Below are 16,328 nucleotides of genomic sequence, written 5' to 3'. Positions count from 1 at the left end.
AGAACAGACAGATGCAGCGTGGAACTGACTGTTGTTTGAACTTGAGTCACTCAGTGCTTCTGCATGCCAGTTTCACTAGTTCAGACACAGTATTCCAGAAACCTCGGGTTCAGGGGTTCCTTAGAGATTAGTGAGAAGCTCTGTAAGATGCTCAGAATTCTTAGGGAGAAGGTGGACTTTTTATTTAAAATAAGAAACAAATTATTTCTGCCATGCAAGCAATAAAGAAATTCAACATCAGATTAGCAGAGTAAAGATGACATTTTTTTTTTTTTTTTGAGAGACAGGTTTCACTGTGTTGGCCAGGCTGGTCTCAAACTCCTGACCTCAAGTTATCCACCTGCCTTGGCTTCCCAAAGTGCTGGGATTACAGGCATGAGCCACCGCACCCGGCTCAAAGATGAGTTTTTAACAAAGTGTGCTGGGATAACTGGGTAGCCTTTATCTCTAAGATGGGAGGGTCTTGAGCAGAGAATTGACAAGATTGGATTTACTTTTTAACAAGAGCACTCTGACTGCTATGGTAAGAAGAGTCTGAAGGTAGAGTGGAGGGTGAATGCAGGGATGCAGTTAGGGGGTGACCCCAAAACTCCAGGAAAGAAATGGTAGGGGCCTGGCCCAAGTGACAGCACCTGAGGTGATGGGGAGGTGGCCGGATGCTGCAAATGATTTGATGGTAGACCCAAAAGATCTGGAGAGTGAGAGAAGGAAGGTCAGGGCGGACACAGCGTTTTTGTTCTGAGCAATAGGGAAGGATGGAGTTGTAAAAAATGGAGGTGGGAAAGATCAGAGGAGGAGCAGGCCGCAGGGAAGTAGGAACATCAAGCAGGGGATTGGATCCAAGTCTGGAGCTGGAGGGAGCGATCTGAGCTGGAGATAGGAATTTGGGAGCCATCAGTGTGGAGATGGAGAGCCATAGATAGCCCAGAGCCACCCAAATCCAGATGTCACAAACAGCAGGAGACAGAGCCTTGCCCCACTCCTCCTGGCAGCCCACATTGTCCCTGGGAAAAACCTGCATATACTGAGGTCTTCTATCTATAAGGCCACAGTTATGTGGGAACAGAGTGCTTCAGGGGAAAGGGCACACATTTACTCCGTGGAGTTTGAGAGCAATTTGGTATTTGAGTCCATTTGTGCGTTTTTGTTTTTTTTTTTTTTTTGAGACGGAGTCTCGCTCTGTCGCCCGGGCTGGAGTGCAGTGGCGCCATCTCTGCTCACTGCAAGCTCCGCCTCCGGGTTCACGCCATTCTCCTGCCTCAGCCTCCCGAGTAGCTGGAACTACAGGCGCCGCCACCACTCCTGGCTAATTTTTTGTGTTTTCCGTAGAGACGGGGTTTCACCGTGTTAGCCAGGATGGTCTCGATCTCCTGACCTCGTGATCTGCCCACCTCAGCCTCCCAGAGTGCTGGGATTACAAGCGTGAGCCACCGCGCCCGGCCTTTTTTTTTTTTTTTTTTTTTTTTTTTAAATTAACCTCTTGAAGAGAACAAATAAAAATCCAAACGACTGACTGGAGGGCTGCTGGGGAGAGGGGTAGTCCGACAGGCCTGAAGGCAGATCTGTAAGTGAAAATGGGTTCAGAAGCTACGTGTAATATAATCTGTTCGAAATGTAAAATAGGGGCTAAATTTTGGAAATGAATACCTACATATTCCTGACACATGGCCCCCGAGGAATTTCTTTTTTTTAGGAAGTAGGAAAAAACGGCAGCAGACTTAGGGTTGACTTTAAATATAAAGCTATGTGTGAAAAGAATGATGCCAAAAGTTAAATAATACGCTTTTCTCGCTCTATGAATGGTTTCTGGGGCCCTGGCTATATATAAATGCTGCGGTAGTAATGGAAATCTCATCTTCCTAGGACACAGCACCCTCCTACAGAGAATGTACCTCCTATTTATGTGTACCACACAAGCAAAAGAGCATCTGCTAAAACATGGATTTATTTGTGCATTACTGTCAAATATGATCGAAGACAAAATTCTGATAGCTTTGATGATTATCTGTAGTACTAGTGACAGAAAGAGTACTTGTACAGAACATATTCATGTACAAAGTCCATCATTTATTTGGCACTAAAATCAAATTATAAAAACATCAATTCCATCTTAAAATAGGCATTTTAAAAGCATTGCTGTGGTTCTAAGTTTGCATCAAGACAATCTAAGTTTGCATCTACACAATCTGGATACCCAAATCCCTCTATAATTTCCAATGACAAAGACAATTTTTGCTACTTGTGGAGTGTCAGAGGGGAAGCAGTGAAGCCCTGCGAGCGGTCTAATGGGCCCAGGTAATGCTGTTTCTTTCTCAACTTGAGGTTGCATCCTTGATCTTCAGGAAAAGAGATTTGTGCTTGCTTAACCAGGTTCCAGTAAATGGTCCGGGATCTTCTATGCAATAAGGTTGCAACATTTACTGAAGAGGAAAGAAAAGCACAATGGAGCCTTCTTGCTTGTTAGGTTTCGAAAACAGGGCCCTTCGCAGTGAGCAACCAAGTCCTGACTTCTGGATGTAATGCAGGCTGGTTAACACCCCTTAATAACTACTTTGCAATTCCAAATGACTCCCTGACAGCTTTTCTAGACAGGGAGTGGAAGAAGTGTGCGGGTGCTCTTAGGCTCTCTGAGGCAAAAAAATAAGCTGTTTGACCATTTCCCTTCCGGGCTGACTGCTGAGTTACGCAGATTCCAGTTCATTAAGCCCTGAGTATAGAGTATGAGGCCAATATCTTTTCTTTAGTAAAAGCCATGCTATTCGTCTGCCTTTCTCTTTTCCTCCTTTATCTGGGTGACTGTTTTTGGAAACTGGGGTAACTCCCTGCAGGCAGGCAGCAGGAGATATTTAGTCAGGCCAGCATGGTGGGGTACATGAGGAAGATAAGGCAAATAAGATCGAGAGAACATTTTGTGACCAGGCGAAGATGACCCAGTTTGTACCTGTGCTTTGTGGCTAGTGAAACTGTACATCTGGAGCTGTCCAAACTCCCACACACAAGGAATCCCAGTCTCAACTCTACTGTGATATATTATATGGCAGTGATTCTTATTTAGGAAGGACTTTGATTTCTCCTTGGCCGTGGGTTTTTGGGTTAAACGGCCTGGGCTGTGGGTCAGCAGGGTGGGATGGTCCTGGAAGACTCACAGAGCCAGGGACACCCACATCCTCCAGCATGTCCAGTTCCCTATAATTCCCTATGGCCACAGGGAATAAGCCACGAAATGGGACAAGATTCTGGTTCTGTACAAGGTCAGCCAGCTCCTATCAAGGACACATGGAGGGATACGTCTACAAGGAGCCATTCTCTGTTCTTCCGGCCTTCAGTCTTCCATATCAGGGAATTTTCTCTTCTTGTAATTCTGAACGAGGTTGGAAGCTGTGATCTGAGAAGCCTGCCCCTTCTCCCAACACTGAAAGTCATTCAGTCCTTTCTGCCCTGTTTGAAATAAGCCCCTCTCCATCTCGTCTAGCCTGGCTACCAGGGCTGAAGTGTCTTCGTTGTAAGCATTCTGTGAGGAGTCCATGATGCGGCGAAAACGTCCAATAAAAGTCTGGAAAACAAGGGAGTATGAGAAGTCAGGGTTGACCTCACACCCCACAAAGTCATATCCATTTTTATCTCAGAACATTTAAATGGCATGAAAAGAAAGAATGATGTGTAGGACTCAGAAGGAGGTCTGAATTCCCTCTAGCACTCAAGTAAGTTATTGCACATTGCCAAGCCTCGATTTCCTCATCTGTGAAGTGGATTGTTATGAAAATCCAGTAAGTTGTTAAGAAAACCAATGAATACATGTAATGCACCTAGCAAATGGCTAGCACACAGCAAGCTTCCTGAGAAACTTTTGTCATTATTAGCATTGTCATTATTAGCATTGTCATTAGTCATTAGTAGCAAATGCTTCTGTCCTAAGAGACAGAAATGATGGTTTCTTCTAACAGTAACAGAATAAAAAATAATTATGAAAAATTAAAATAAGGTTATACCATAAAGGATGGGAACAGATGTATAACATTGTTTTGTCCTGGAAAAGCAATAACAATATAAGTTATTGTTTATTACACGGTGTTACATACTTTTACCACAACTCTATAATTTTGGCACTATTATCATCTCCATCAATTCTTACAGGTGAATTGATGTCTAGAGAGGTCAAGTAGCTTGACCAAGTCATATTGCTAGTTCATGGCAGGGCCAAGCCCTAACCCCAGAACAAAGGAAGGAAACAAATAACCCAATAACTCTTGTATTTCCAACAGGAACCCTCAGACCAGGCCTGGAACTGTGTATCTAAGTGCCTGTCATCTGTAATGCACCATCACCCTTTTTTTGTCTTTTTTCTTTTTAATAGAGATGGGATCTCACTATATTGCCCAGGTTGGTCTTGAACTCCTGGGCTCAGTGATCCTCCCGCCTTGGCCTCCCAAAGTGCTGAGATTACAGGTGTGAGCCACCACACCTGGCCATCATCACCCTTTTCTCATTTCCTAGAGTTCCTGCTGGCCTCAACTTGTAGCAAGCAAATATGAGTAGTAGCAGACAAGTCATATTAAAACAAAGTGTGTGTGTATGTGTATATCTATAATATATAATGGGAAGACAGTGTAACTGTAGGCTGACTTGGAATAATAACAAACTAAATTTACAAGTCATACACTGTCCTGGGTAAAAGTAGTATCTGGGGCTGGCTCCTGAGACAGGTGCAGCACCACAGGTTTTCACACCCATTACTTGCCTGCAGCAGAGACTGGGAAATGTCTGCATTCTCGGGACTGTCAAAATGCAGGAGTTGGGAGCCAAACCCGTAGAAATGGGGCCCCATTTTGTGGAGGTCCACCACATTGGCATCCGCACTGAACACCGTCCTCCAGCCCTCCTGGTAGATCTTGGGGAGTTCCACAGAAAGGATCCGTCGCTTGTTGTCAAAAAGTCCTTTTGCCAGCCACAAGGGGAGTTCAAGCTTGGAACCCTGCAGCATGCATGAATGTAGATTTTAAAAACAGACAAATAACATAGGAAATGTGTGTGACGAAAAGGAAATACACATCACCTGAGCAATACTGCCTTTTCTCTCTGGGGGAGTGGCCGTCAAGCACAGAAGACCTGGTTGTGACTTGAAGCAATGAAGTACGTGGTTATGTGATGATGGAATGGAGAGAGAAAATGGACTTATACAACAAAAACATGGTGGAGAACAAAAAGGTAGGATAAGAGAGAGTCTTCTAACTAACACAAATAAAAACTGTCCAATTGTAGACACTTCAGAACTACAGTCAACATTTCCTTTTTCTTTGAATATTCAATATTTATTCTAAATATCCACTTGCCGAGTGCCTGCTAGGGTGCTAGGGGTCAGAAAGAAAAATAGGATCAACCTGAGCTGGGGTGGCAGCCCCTTCCCATCCCACATCACAGCTTCAGAGATGACAGAACACATATCTCTAGTTTTTAAAGCCTCAACAGAATTAGAAAACAAGATGAGGTGGTCATGACAGACCAGAAATTAAGAGTCATAAATCTCCAAAAAATCAAAGGCAAACAACTGGATTGAGTGAAGCAGTAAAAGCCAAACACTCTCACAAGGGAGAACTGTTGCAAAAAGATGGGAACAGCTTTGTGGGAGTGGAAGCAGAGCTTTTGGCAAACTGCACAGGACTAGACAGACCAACATTGAGTTCAAGGCTGCCAGCACCACCAGGACATAAGGGCCTAAGATCTGAGAAAGAAGTGACGGATGTAAGCCCTCTATTTGACACCAAATAGCAGAGAAATTAGGCCCCAACTTTAAGATAAATTTAAAAATCAAATGGAAATTCCAGAACTGAAAAATATAATAATTGAACCTAAGAAGCCAATAGATTAAATCAAATTTAACATGTTTACTGGACTGGATATGGATGAAGAGAGGACTGTAAATGGGAGAAAAGGTCAAGAGAAAATATTCAGACTAAAGCATCTAGAGAAAAAACAGAGAAGAGCCTAAGAGATGTATGAAATAAGGTATAAAAGAAAGAAAAACTTCAACATGCATGTATTTTAATGGGGAGGAGGGATAGACTGACGCAAAATAAACGTCTGAAGAGATAATAGCTATACATTATTCAAAATTTAAAAAAGATATCAAACCACAGATTCAAGGAACATTATGAATAACAAGTATTAATAGAATAAATACTAATAAAATCACAACTAGGCATATATTACCTGAATTGTGAGACCAAAGACAGAGAAAATCTTAAAAACAGCTGTAGATGGGAGTGAGGAATACATTGCCTTTACAGAAGGAACATTAAGAGTTAAAGCCAACTTCTTAGCCAGGCGCGGTGGCTCATGCCTGTAATCCCAACACTTTGGGAGGCCGAGGCAGGCAAATCACCTGAGCTCAGGAGTTCATGCCTGACCAGCATGGTGAAACCCTGTTTCTACTAAAAATACAAAAATTAGCCAGGCATAGTGGTGGGCGCCTGTAATCCTAGCTACTTGGGAGGCTGAGGCAGGAGGCTCCCTTGAACCTGGGAGGTGGAGGTTGCAGTGAGCCGAGATCATACCATTCCACTCCAGCCTGGGCGACAGAGACTCCATCTCAAAAAAAAGAAAGAAAGCCAACTTCTTAACGGAAACTATGGAAGCCACAAAACAATGGAAATGGATTTTTTTAATGTGCTAAAAGAAAATAACTGCGAGTGTAAAATCTTATACCCAGTGAAAATATTCTTTAAAAGTAAAGGTGAAATAAAGGCATTTCCATAGAGAAAGTATGCAGAAAAGAGTTAACACAGTAGGCCTGAGACTGCTATCTTAGCAAGGCCTGCTTGTAAGGTTGGCCCTTGGTTGGCATCTGGGAACTTGGATTTCAGAAGAGGGATTCTCACCCGTCCCAGAACCAATGAGAGTGTGCCTGAACTGTTTGTGCAAACAATGCGATTCATGTTGAATAACTGCTTTGCCTCTGGAAGTCTGAATTTTGGTCTGTGCTGGACAGAAAGTGCCACATGAACAGCCTCCAATAAAACCCTGGGGACTGAGTCTGTAACAAGCTTCCCTGGTAGACAGTATTTCACACATTTTATCAGAATTCAAATTACTGGAGAATTTCGTGTGTCCTGTGTGACTCCACTAGGAGAGGACTCTTGGAAGCTTGTGCCTGGTCTCCTCCAGACTTGACTCCATGCAACCTTTCCCTCTGCTGATTTTGCTTTATATCCTTTTGATGTAATAAATCTTAACCATGAGTGTGACTATATGCTGAGTCCTTTGAGTCTCCTTAGTGAATCATGAAATCTGGGTTGGTTCTGGGGATCTGTGACACTGACAGAAACTGAGAATTATCACCAGAAGATCCAGAGTAAGGGAATTCTGAAGAGAGAATGAAAATGATTCCAGAAAGAACTATGGAAATGCAAAAAGAAAAAAAGAGTAATGAAAAGAATATGTAAGTGGATATATAATAATAATAATGTTTTGGCCGGGCGCGGTGGCTCAAGCCTGTAATCCCAGCACTTTGGGAGGCCGAGACGGGCGGATCACGAGGTCAGGAGATCGAGACCATCCTGGCTAACACGGTGAAACCCCGTCTCTACTAAAAAATACAAAAAACTAGCCGGGCGAGGTGGCGGGCGCCTGTAGTCCCAGCTACTCGGGAGGCTGAGGCAGGAGAATGGCGTGAACCCGGGAGGCGGAGCTTGCAGTGAGCTGAGATCTGGCCACTGCACTCCAGCCTGGGCGACAGAGCGAGACTCCGGCTCAAAAAAAATAAAAAAATTAAAAAAAAAAATAATGTTTTATAGGGTTTTCAATGAGTCAAATTAGAATACATCATGATTAACACAAGTGACAAAATGGGTTTAAGTGTTCTAAGATTCTAGTCATTTCTGTGAAGTGGTGAAAGTAGTAACTTATATAACATTCTTTTTAGTCAAAAATGATTGTGTAATATATTTAAGGTAGCCACTAAAATGAAAGAAGAATAAATAACTAAATAAACGAATAAAAAGGTAAATGAATAGCAAAATAAATTTGCTTAATGCAAAAGAAGTCAAGAAAGGATAGAAAAAGAAAGCTAAAACAGATGGGACATAAGAAAAAAGTAGGAAGGTAAAAATGAACACAAATATGTCAATATTAAATTAAATGTAAATGGATTAAATATACCAATTAAAAATCAGCACACTGAATAAAAAACAAAACCCAACTACATGCTGCTTAAAAAGAGACATACCTTAAATATGAAGACACAGAAAAATTAAAAATAGGATGAAAAAATGTCATATAAACACTAATCAAAAGACAGGAACATTACTAGAGATAAAGACAGACATGTGACAACAATAAAAGGGTCATTATATCTACCAGAAAATTAATATTTGTCTAAATTAACAGAAGTAAAAGGATAAACAGACAAATCCATAATCATAGTGAGAAACTTTAACATTTTTTTAATAAATTTTTTTTTTTTTTTTAGAGATGGGGTCTTGTTCTGTCACCTAGGCTGGAGTGCAATGGTCTTCTAGGCTCAAATAATCCTCCTGCCTCAGTCTCCTGAGTAGGTGGGACTATCGGCATGTGCCACCACACTCAGCTAATTTTGCAATTTTTTAATTTTTCCCAGAGAGAGGGTCTTGCTATGTTGCCTAGGCTGATCTCAAACTCCTGGCCTCAAGTGATTCTCCCACCTCCACCTCCCAAAGTGCTAGGGTTACAGGCAGGAGCCACTATGCCTGGTCCACATGTTTTTCAGCATAAAAAAAAAAATAGAAAAAAAAAATCACAAGGATAGAGAATATCTCAACAAAACAATTAACAAATGAGCTAATTCACACATACAGATTATTTACTGGACACCATGACTTCACACAGACGTCTTTTCAAGTTCACACAGAATGTTTAAATTGGTCTTATGCTTTGCCATAGAGCAAGTCTCAGCAACTTTCAAAAGACTGAAATCATACAGACTATGTTTTCTGGCCACAGTGGAATCAAGCTAGAAATAAAAAACAAAAATGGTAAATGACCAAATCTCAAAATGTTTGAAATTAAGCACTAGTCTTCTAAATACCTATGGGTCAAAAAATAAATCACAATAGAAATTAAACAGTTTTTAAAATTTTTTATTTATTTTTTTGAGACATTATCTTGCTCCATCACCTAGGCTGGAGTGCAGTGGTGTGATCATGGCTCACTGCAGTACTGACCCTCCAAGGCTTAACTGGTCCTCTTGCCTCAGCCTCCTGGGTAGCTGGGACCACAGGTGTGTGCTACCATGCCTGGCTTTTTTTATTTTTATTTTTTGTAGAGATGGGGACTCACTATGTTGCCCAGGCTGGTCTCGAACTCCTGGGCTCAAGTGATCCTCCCGCCTCCACCTCCCAGTGTTGGGTTTATAGGTGTGAGCCACCGCTGGCCTAAAAAGTATTTTTAGTTCATTGATAATGAAAATATAACACATCAAAACTTATGAAATGCAATTAAAGTTGTACTTAAAAGAAATGTATCGCTATGAATGTATAAAAGAAGATTGAAAAATTAATGACCTAAGTTTCCATCTCAAAATGTGGGGGTGTGTGTGTGGGGAAATAATAGAAAATTAAACCCAAATAAAGTAGACGGAAAGAACTAATTAAGACTTAATGATCTAAAATAAAGTACAAAAGAGAAAACTAACAGAGTCCTAAGTTAGTTCTTTTAAAAGAATAAAAAAATTGATAGACTCCTGGCAAGGGTAATCAAGAAAAGGAGAACACAACTTATTGATATTAAAAATAAAAATAAGGGCACCACTGTAATCTTACTGACATTAAAAAGATAGTAAAGGGAATTCTGAACATTGTACTGATATCATTGAAAATTTAGACCAAAAAAAAAAAAAAAGATACAAAAATTAGCTGGGCGGCCGGGCGTGGTGGCTCAAGCCTGTAATCCCAGCACGTTGGGAGGCCGAGACAGGCGGATCACGAGGTCAGGAGATCGAGACCATCCTAGCTAACACGGTGAAACCCTGTCTCTACTAAAAATACAAAAAACTACCCAGCTACTCGGGAGGCTGAGGCAGGAGAATGGCGTAAACCCGGGAGGCGGAGCTTGCAGTGAGCTGAGATCCGGTCACTGCACTCCAGCCTGGGCGATAGAGTGAGACTCTGTCTCAAAAAAAAAAAAAAAAAAAAAAAAATTAGCTGGGCATGGTGGCATGCACCTGCAATCCCAGCCACATAGGTGGCTGAGGTATGACGATCACTTGAACCTGGGAGGTCAAGGCTGCAGTGAGCCATATCACACCACTGCACTCCACCCTGGGCAACAGAGCAAGACCCTGTCTCAAAAAAAAAAAAAAAAAAGTAAAATGATCAAATTTTTAGTTAAAAACCAATATACCAAAACGAACACAAGAAGAAATAAAGTCTGAATAATCCTATAAACAAAATTAAATGTCATACAAACCTTCCTACACAAATCTCCCATGCAGAAGGATTCTAAAGTATTAATGGAGACACTCTGCACTCAAAGAAGTGGAACATGACTCCCTCCTCCTTCAGTGAGTGATAATGACTTCCGTCCAAAGAGTACAGTATGAAAACGTGGAGCAACCTCATGAACATTACCTCTGCCAAGGTTCAAATGAACCTGTTGATAGTAGGCACCCTTAATATGTGATGAAAATGGCACTTTGCCTGCCTCTGTGGTCTTCCTCCCTAAAGCTGATAACCAAGTCTAATCCTGAGAAAAAAGAATAAAAACAAAAACAAAGGAGGCTGAGTGTGGTGGCTCACACCTGTAATCCCAGCACTTTGGGAGGCTGAGGTGGGTGGATCACTTGAAGTCAAGAGTTCCAGACCAGCTTGGGCAACCTGGTGAAACCCTGGCTCTACTAAAAATACAAAAATTAGCTGGGTGTGATGGTGGGCACCTGTAATCTCAGCTACTTGGGAGGCTGAGGCAGGAGAATCGCTTCAACCCAGGAGGTGGAAGAGGCTGCAGTGGGCTGAGATTATGCCACTGTAGTCCAGCCTGGATGACAGGGCAACTCTGTCAAAAAAACCAAAAAACCAAAAACAAAAACAAAACTACCCCCAAAACCAAAGATTTCCAATTGAGGAACATTTTACAAAATACCTGACCACCACTCCACAAAACCGTCAAGGTCATTAGAACAAGGAGGTCTGATTAACTGTCAGGAGGCTAAGGAAACATGTCTACTAAATGCAATGTGGTATCCTAAGTGGAATCCTGAAACAGAAAAAGGACATTAACTAAAAACTAAGGAAATATGAATAAAGTATGGACAGCATAGAGCCATCTTTACCAGTGTGTATGGGAACGAAATCCTCATTTGCTAGGATACAAAGTCAACAGATAATGTCTACATCCAAAAAACAACAACAACAACAACAAAAAACAACCCAACAAGGTAAGTTTAAGAATATTATTTAGAAATACGGAGATGAATTTTAAGACACCACTAAAAAAGGTACATGAGCCCTGTGGACTTGGAGGGGGAAGTGGGAAAAGCAAGGCAGGGCCTGTTATTTTTTCTTATAAATCTTTTGGTACTATTTGACTCGAGATGGAGTCTCGCTCTGTAGCCAGGCTGGAGTGCAGTGGCACAATTTCAGCTCACTGAAAACTCCGCCTCCTGGGTTCAAGCAATTCTCCTGCCTCAGTCTCCGAGTAGCTGGGACTACAGGCGCCCGCCACCACAGTCAGCTAAGTTTTGTATTTTTAGTAGAGATGGGGTTTCACCACGTTGGCCAGCATGGTCTTGATCTCTTGACCTCGTGATCCGCCAGCCTCGGCCTCCCAAAGTGCTGGGATTACAGGAGTGAGCCACCGCGCCCGGCCTATTTGACTTTTAAAACGTTGGTTATGTATTACTTTGATAAAAATTAACTTGAAACAAACAGACCAAACAAAAAACATTGTTCTAAACAATACAGGTGAAACAGGAAATCCAACATAATCATTACAAGCCCTGTTCCTGGGACAGTTTTATATTTGAAGCCATACGACCTTTGGTTCCGAATCCCAGCTCACCACTAACTGAAGCTCCTGGCCAAGTCAGCTCACCACTAACTGAAGCTCCTGGCCAAGTGACCCAACGTTTCTGGCTGTTCAATTAAAGGGAAAAGCTTACTCCCCACACCCATCCATGCTGGCACTAAGTAAGCCCTCAGTAAGTGGGTGCTGATCCTGTCATCATTATGCAGGCATGAATCTAGCAACTTGGGGTTTCCACTTATCACATGCTCTTACAGAGCCCAAAGCTGTTTTAAGGCAAACATAATCAGAACTCTAATTCTGAAGTGTTCAGCTGAAGCCAATCTTCAAGCATTCAACACACGTTGCAGGGGGTAGGGGGAAGACACGAACGAATTTGGACAGTTTCAAAAATGAAATCAATGTTGGAGGCGCTTGGCGACCTATGATAAGTGTAGTTTCACCACAGATGGCGAATAACAAGTCTGGAGACCACCCTGAGCGCGACGAGACCCCCGCGGAGTTCCCAGGAAGAAGTCGTTAGCGCCTTCGGCCCTGGCTCCATGAAAACTACAAATCCCAGGGGGCAGCGCGCCCCGACGCGGCGTCCCAGGGCCGCGAGGCCCGCCGGGAGCTGAAGTCTTTCCGGGCGGGACCCCGCACTCAAAGGCTCACCTGTGGGACGGCGTTGTCAGTCTCGGCGCCTGCGCTCCGCTCCAGGAAGAAAGCGCCAAGGCGAGGCATGGCGGTCTCCGTGCGCACCGGCAGCTTCTCGTGGGACATCAGGATGTCGTCCAAAGAAAGAAAGTTCTCTTCAGGCCCCAGGGCACCCGACTCCACTCGGAAATAAGCCTCCGACATGGCGGCCACTTGAGCTTCTCCGCTTCCACTCGCGTGATTCGGAGGAGCCTCAGGGAGTTAGGGGTGTACAAGACGGGGAGGCGGACACTGGGCAGGATGGTTGGGGTCAGGAAAGTGGATTGAAACTCGTTTCCCGCGCCCGGGGACGCGTCAGACAGGAGCAGTCGATTCGGGCGGTACCGCCCAGGCAGAAGCAATCGACCAAGTCTGCAGATTTAGAGCAGTGGGACACAGCAGGAGAGCGGTAGGTGGGGGCGCCGGAAGTTCTCTTCCCTCCGCTTGTTGCCCAGTAGGGGAACATTACGAAGAAGCTGGAACGCTCGTTGAAGCTCCTGGACCCATTTGTACTGGATTGTGTTCATGTGATCCTTAAATATTTATATGAAGTTAAAAACACTTTGCAACACTTTTAGGGGTTTAAAATAAAGGCATCTTGTGCCCGTCGCTCCAGGCCTAAGTCCAGCTCTTTCCTACAGTTTTTTTTCACTATGCAACTCCGTTAATCTTGGTATTTGAAAGAAATGTTAGACAAAAACTTCCAGCACTATCCCCAGCGAGTTATTATAGTCTAGATAATGAACTAGTGTGTTGTATTTGGTTAGTATTTTGGTGGGGGTTGGACGGGGTGGGTAGAGGGGTGGAGCACTAGACTGCACATAGCTTGCAAAGGTTGTGAGTGTACTTCAGGGTGTCCTAGCTCATCATCAACTGACAATCTCTTTTTGTGGCTCTGAATTTAAATCCCTAAAAATGGAAATCCGATTGGTCCAGTTTATCGATTGGTCCAGGCAGGCCACATGGCCACAGATCGCCAGCCACCCTATAGATGGGGGTGCCTGTGTTGGGTGCGATCACTATCCAGTGACCAGGGGGAGGACCATGGTCGCATAGTATCAGGTTTGATGGCTGTCCTCAGCCAGGGCTATGGGTGGTAGCAGATTGTTGAGAGATGCGCTACAGAACTTACTTCGTCTAGAAGAGCATTTCTGCGGCTACTGGAGTCGGGAGTAAAGGGTGTGTGGGAAGGGAGGTGTGTATTAATCGTGGATTTTAGTTTCTGTTTTCTGTATTTTATGATGCGTTGACATCTTGGGGCCTTGGGGACCTGGGGAAGAATTGCCCCTCCAGAGTTAGCTAATTCCTAGAGATAGCAAACAACTTGCTTGTGAACACCCCTTTCATATACAAACCAACCAACCCAAGCCTATATCCCCACACCACCTTTATCCATCTCACACACCAATATTTTCCCTGCCCCAAGTCACTGTAATAAATCACCCCATGGCCAAGTACCAGACAACTAAAATTCACCCCTATATCCCAGATCTCGCCAACATTATTCAAACTATTCCATCCTAAGCTTGCTCAGACTTCCTTTCCCTGCCTTGCCCATTGCTTCCCATGGCAATAAAGGCTCTGGGCTTTCTCCTTGCTCCCTCTACTTCCTCATTGACCCTAATACTTTCTCGTGTGGTCATAGGCACAGCCCCCTCTTGAGAACTATAATAAAACTTTCTTTCTTTTTTATTATTTTTTTAATAATAAAACTTTAAAAGGCATTGGCCACTAATTCATTGATTGTCATCACCCAGTCACCTTTATAAATGAAATTCAGAGGACAATGAAAACAAGGTAGAGTGGGGTGGAAAGGCATGGCCAAACTGGAAAGTCTTGGTACCATTCTTTTTTTTTTTTTTTTTTTGAGACGGAGTCTCGCTCTGTCGCCCAGGCTGGAGTGCAGTGGCCGGATCTCAGCTCACTGCAAGCTCCGCCTCCCGGGTTCACGCCATTCTCCGGCCTCAGCCTCCCGAGTAGCTGGGACTACAGACGCCCGCCACCTCGCCCGGCTAGTTTTTTGTATTTCTTAATAGAGACGGGGTTTCACCGTGTTAGCCAGGATGGTCTCGATCTCCTGACCTCGTGATCCGCCCGTCTCGGCCTCCCAAAGTGCTGGGATTACAGGCTTGAGCCACCGCGCCCGGCCAAGTCTTGGTACCATTCTAAGGAGTTAGGCCATTCCATAGAAAATGGGAGGAAAATGCAAGGTTTGGGGGCAAATAATAACATAAATCCGAGCTTCAGGAAGAGAATTCCAGCAGTAGATAGAGAGAGGTTAGATGCTTGGAAGCTGTTCAGTGGGCAGTATTTGGCAACCAATTGGATACAGGAAGTGAAGTATAGAGAGTAGTCAGAGATTCAGGTTTTGAACCTGGTTGACCAGGTGGATGGACATGTCATGAATAGATACACAGAACACAGGAACAGGGGCAATTGGAGGGAAAGGTTGAGTTCAGTTTGGGACACATGGTGTCCAGGAGCTACTAGACAGGAAAGTCTGCAGCCCAATGGAGAAAGCAGCCTAGAAGATTTAGAGAGGAGGCACATTGAGAGGCAGTTATATGAAGGTTTTTTCCTTTTTCATATTTTAAATGTTCGGTTTGTGATACAGTCCAATGTAAAAATAAACACAATCTGCAGTGATAATTAAAATTTCTCTGATGACATGGATATATGGTACTGGATGTAGTTTGAGATAGAAATATAATTTGGCTAATTGAAGGCAATGTTATTTACTGCCAAGGACAGTAAGCTATTTTTTATGCTGATATAATTAAGATAGATGCATACTGATTTATTGATGCCAAAGAAAGGCATTATCTTTGTACAAAGACTAGAATACTGGCTCCAAACTCAAATACCACTATTATTTTAATAATAAAGTAATAGGCCAATGTTTAACATAAAATCAGATTGCCTTATTTGTCTTATTTAATGTCTTGCTCATCATGAAACTATTATTGTGTATATATTGTTACTCTATTTAAACTGTCCTTTTCCTGAACTAATAAACAAGTGAATAAATCAGAAAAAGGTGAAATTAACGAATATTTGAGCTTATGATGCTGAACTGTATCAATTCATTTGACAAAAGTGGCATGTGTTTTTCAAGCACAGATATGTGTTAATAGCTTAAATCCTAAGAGCCAGTAGTATTTCTGTTCTCTGAGAAAGCTGATACTGATAATATTCAGAGTATATTTGGTATATTTACAATGTACAAAATATCAGGATTCTGAAAAGTGTCTGCTGGATCCTTGAAAATAGAGTTTTTTTTTTTTTTCATTATAATCCTTTCAAGATTTCAGAATCATAGAACTGCAGTGTTTTACAACTTAGAACAAGTGTTTTGGTGAACAGGGCAGGGGCCACTTTAGCTTTTATGACTTGCCCTTAAAAGTCACAGCCTCCAAAGAACACACAGGCTTTAGATGAGTAAAACCTCAAGCAGCTTTTACATCTGTTCTTTTGAATACCAGTGCTTTCTAAATTTCTTTCTTGAGTGAGGAGGTTGTGGTGCAAGTGACAGAAATGCAAATCTGGGGGTGGGGAGAAAAAGGAGAAACATGAAAAACTGTACACATGGTTCATTGAAAGAAAACGAAAGAAAAAAGAAATGTATTGCGCACCATCCTTCCAGTTACCTGCTCAGGCCAAAA

The 16,328-nt window shown here is 42.8% G+C and overlaps 1 protein-coding gene across 3 annotated transcripts; it reads right to left on the bottom strand.

Moving 5' to 3' along the window:
• Positions 1-1,929: 1,929 nt before the first annotated feature.
• GINS3 (GINS complex subunit 3) lies at positions 1,930-13,286 on the bottom strand. Of its 3 annotated transcripts, XM_025371427.1 has the most exons (4): positions 12,646-13,286; positions 10,193-10,309; positions 4,739-4,972; positions 1,930-3,553 (listed from the first exon to the last, which is right to left on the bottom strand). In XM_025371427.1, exons 1-4 carry the CDS (start codon positions 12,829-12,831, stop codon positions 3,323-3,325), a joined length of 768 nt encoding a protein of 255 aa, XP_025227212.1. In that variant the 5' UTR covers positions 12,832-13,286; the 3' UTR covers positions 1,930-3,322. The 3 variants fall into 3 exon arrangements, with proteins under 3 accessions (XP_025227212.1, XP_025227213.1, XP_025227214.1); XM_025371428.1 differs by lacking the exon at positions 10,193-10,309; XM_025371429.1 differs by lacking the exons at positions 4,739-4,972; positions 10,193-10,309.
• Positions 13,287-16,328: the final 3,042 nt, after the last annotated feature.

This window comes from Theropithecus gelada, chromosome 20 (assembly GCF_003255815.1).
Source record: "Theropithecus gelada isolate Dixy chromosome 20, Tgel_1.0, whole genome shotgun sequence".
NCBI classification, from domain to species: domain Eukaryota; kingdom Metazoa; phylum Chordata; class Mammalia; order Primates; family Cercopithecidae; genus Theropithecus; species Theropithecus gelada.
Note: the sequence above shows the minus strand (reverse complement) of the source record. Positions and strands in the feature narration are given on the sequence as shown.

What these genes read in the sequence shown, in the direction of transcription:
- GINS3 (XM_025371427.1), bottom strand. Translation starts at nt 12,831, where the DNA reads ATGTCGGAGGCTTATTTCCGAGTGGAGTCGGGTGCCCTGGGGCCTGAA. An exon ending in CTATGTGGCTGGGATTGCAG is followed by an intron (nt 4,973 to 10,192) that starts GTGCATGCCACC and finishes TGCATGCTGCAG; the next exon opens with GGTTCCAAGCTTGAACTCCC. An exon ending in TTTCCCAGTCTCTGCTGCAG is followed by an intron (nt 3,554 to 4,738) that starts GCAAGTAATGGG and finishes CTTGTTTTCCAG; the next exon opens with ACTTTTATTGGACGTTTTCG.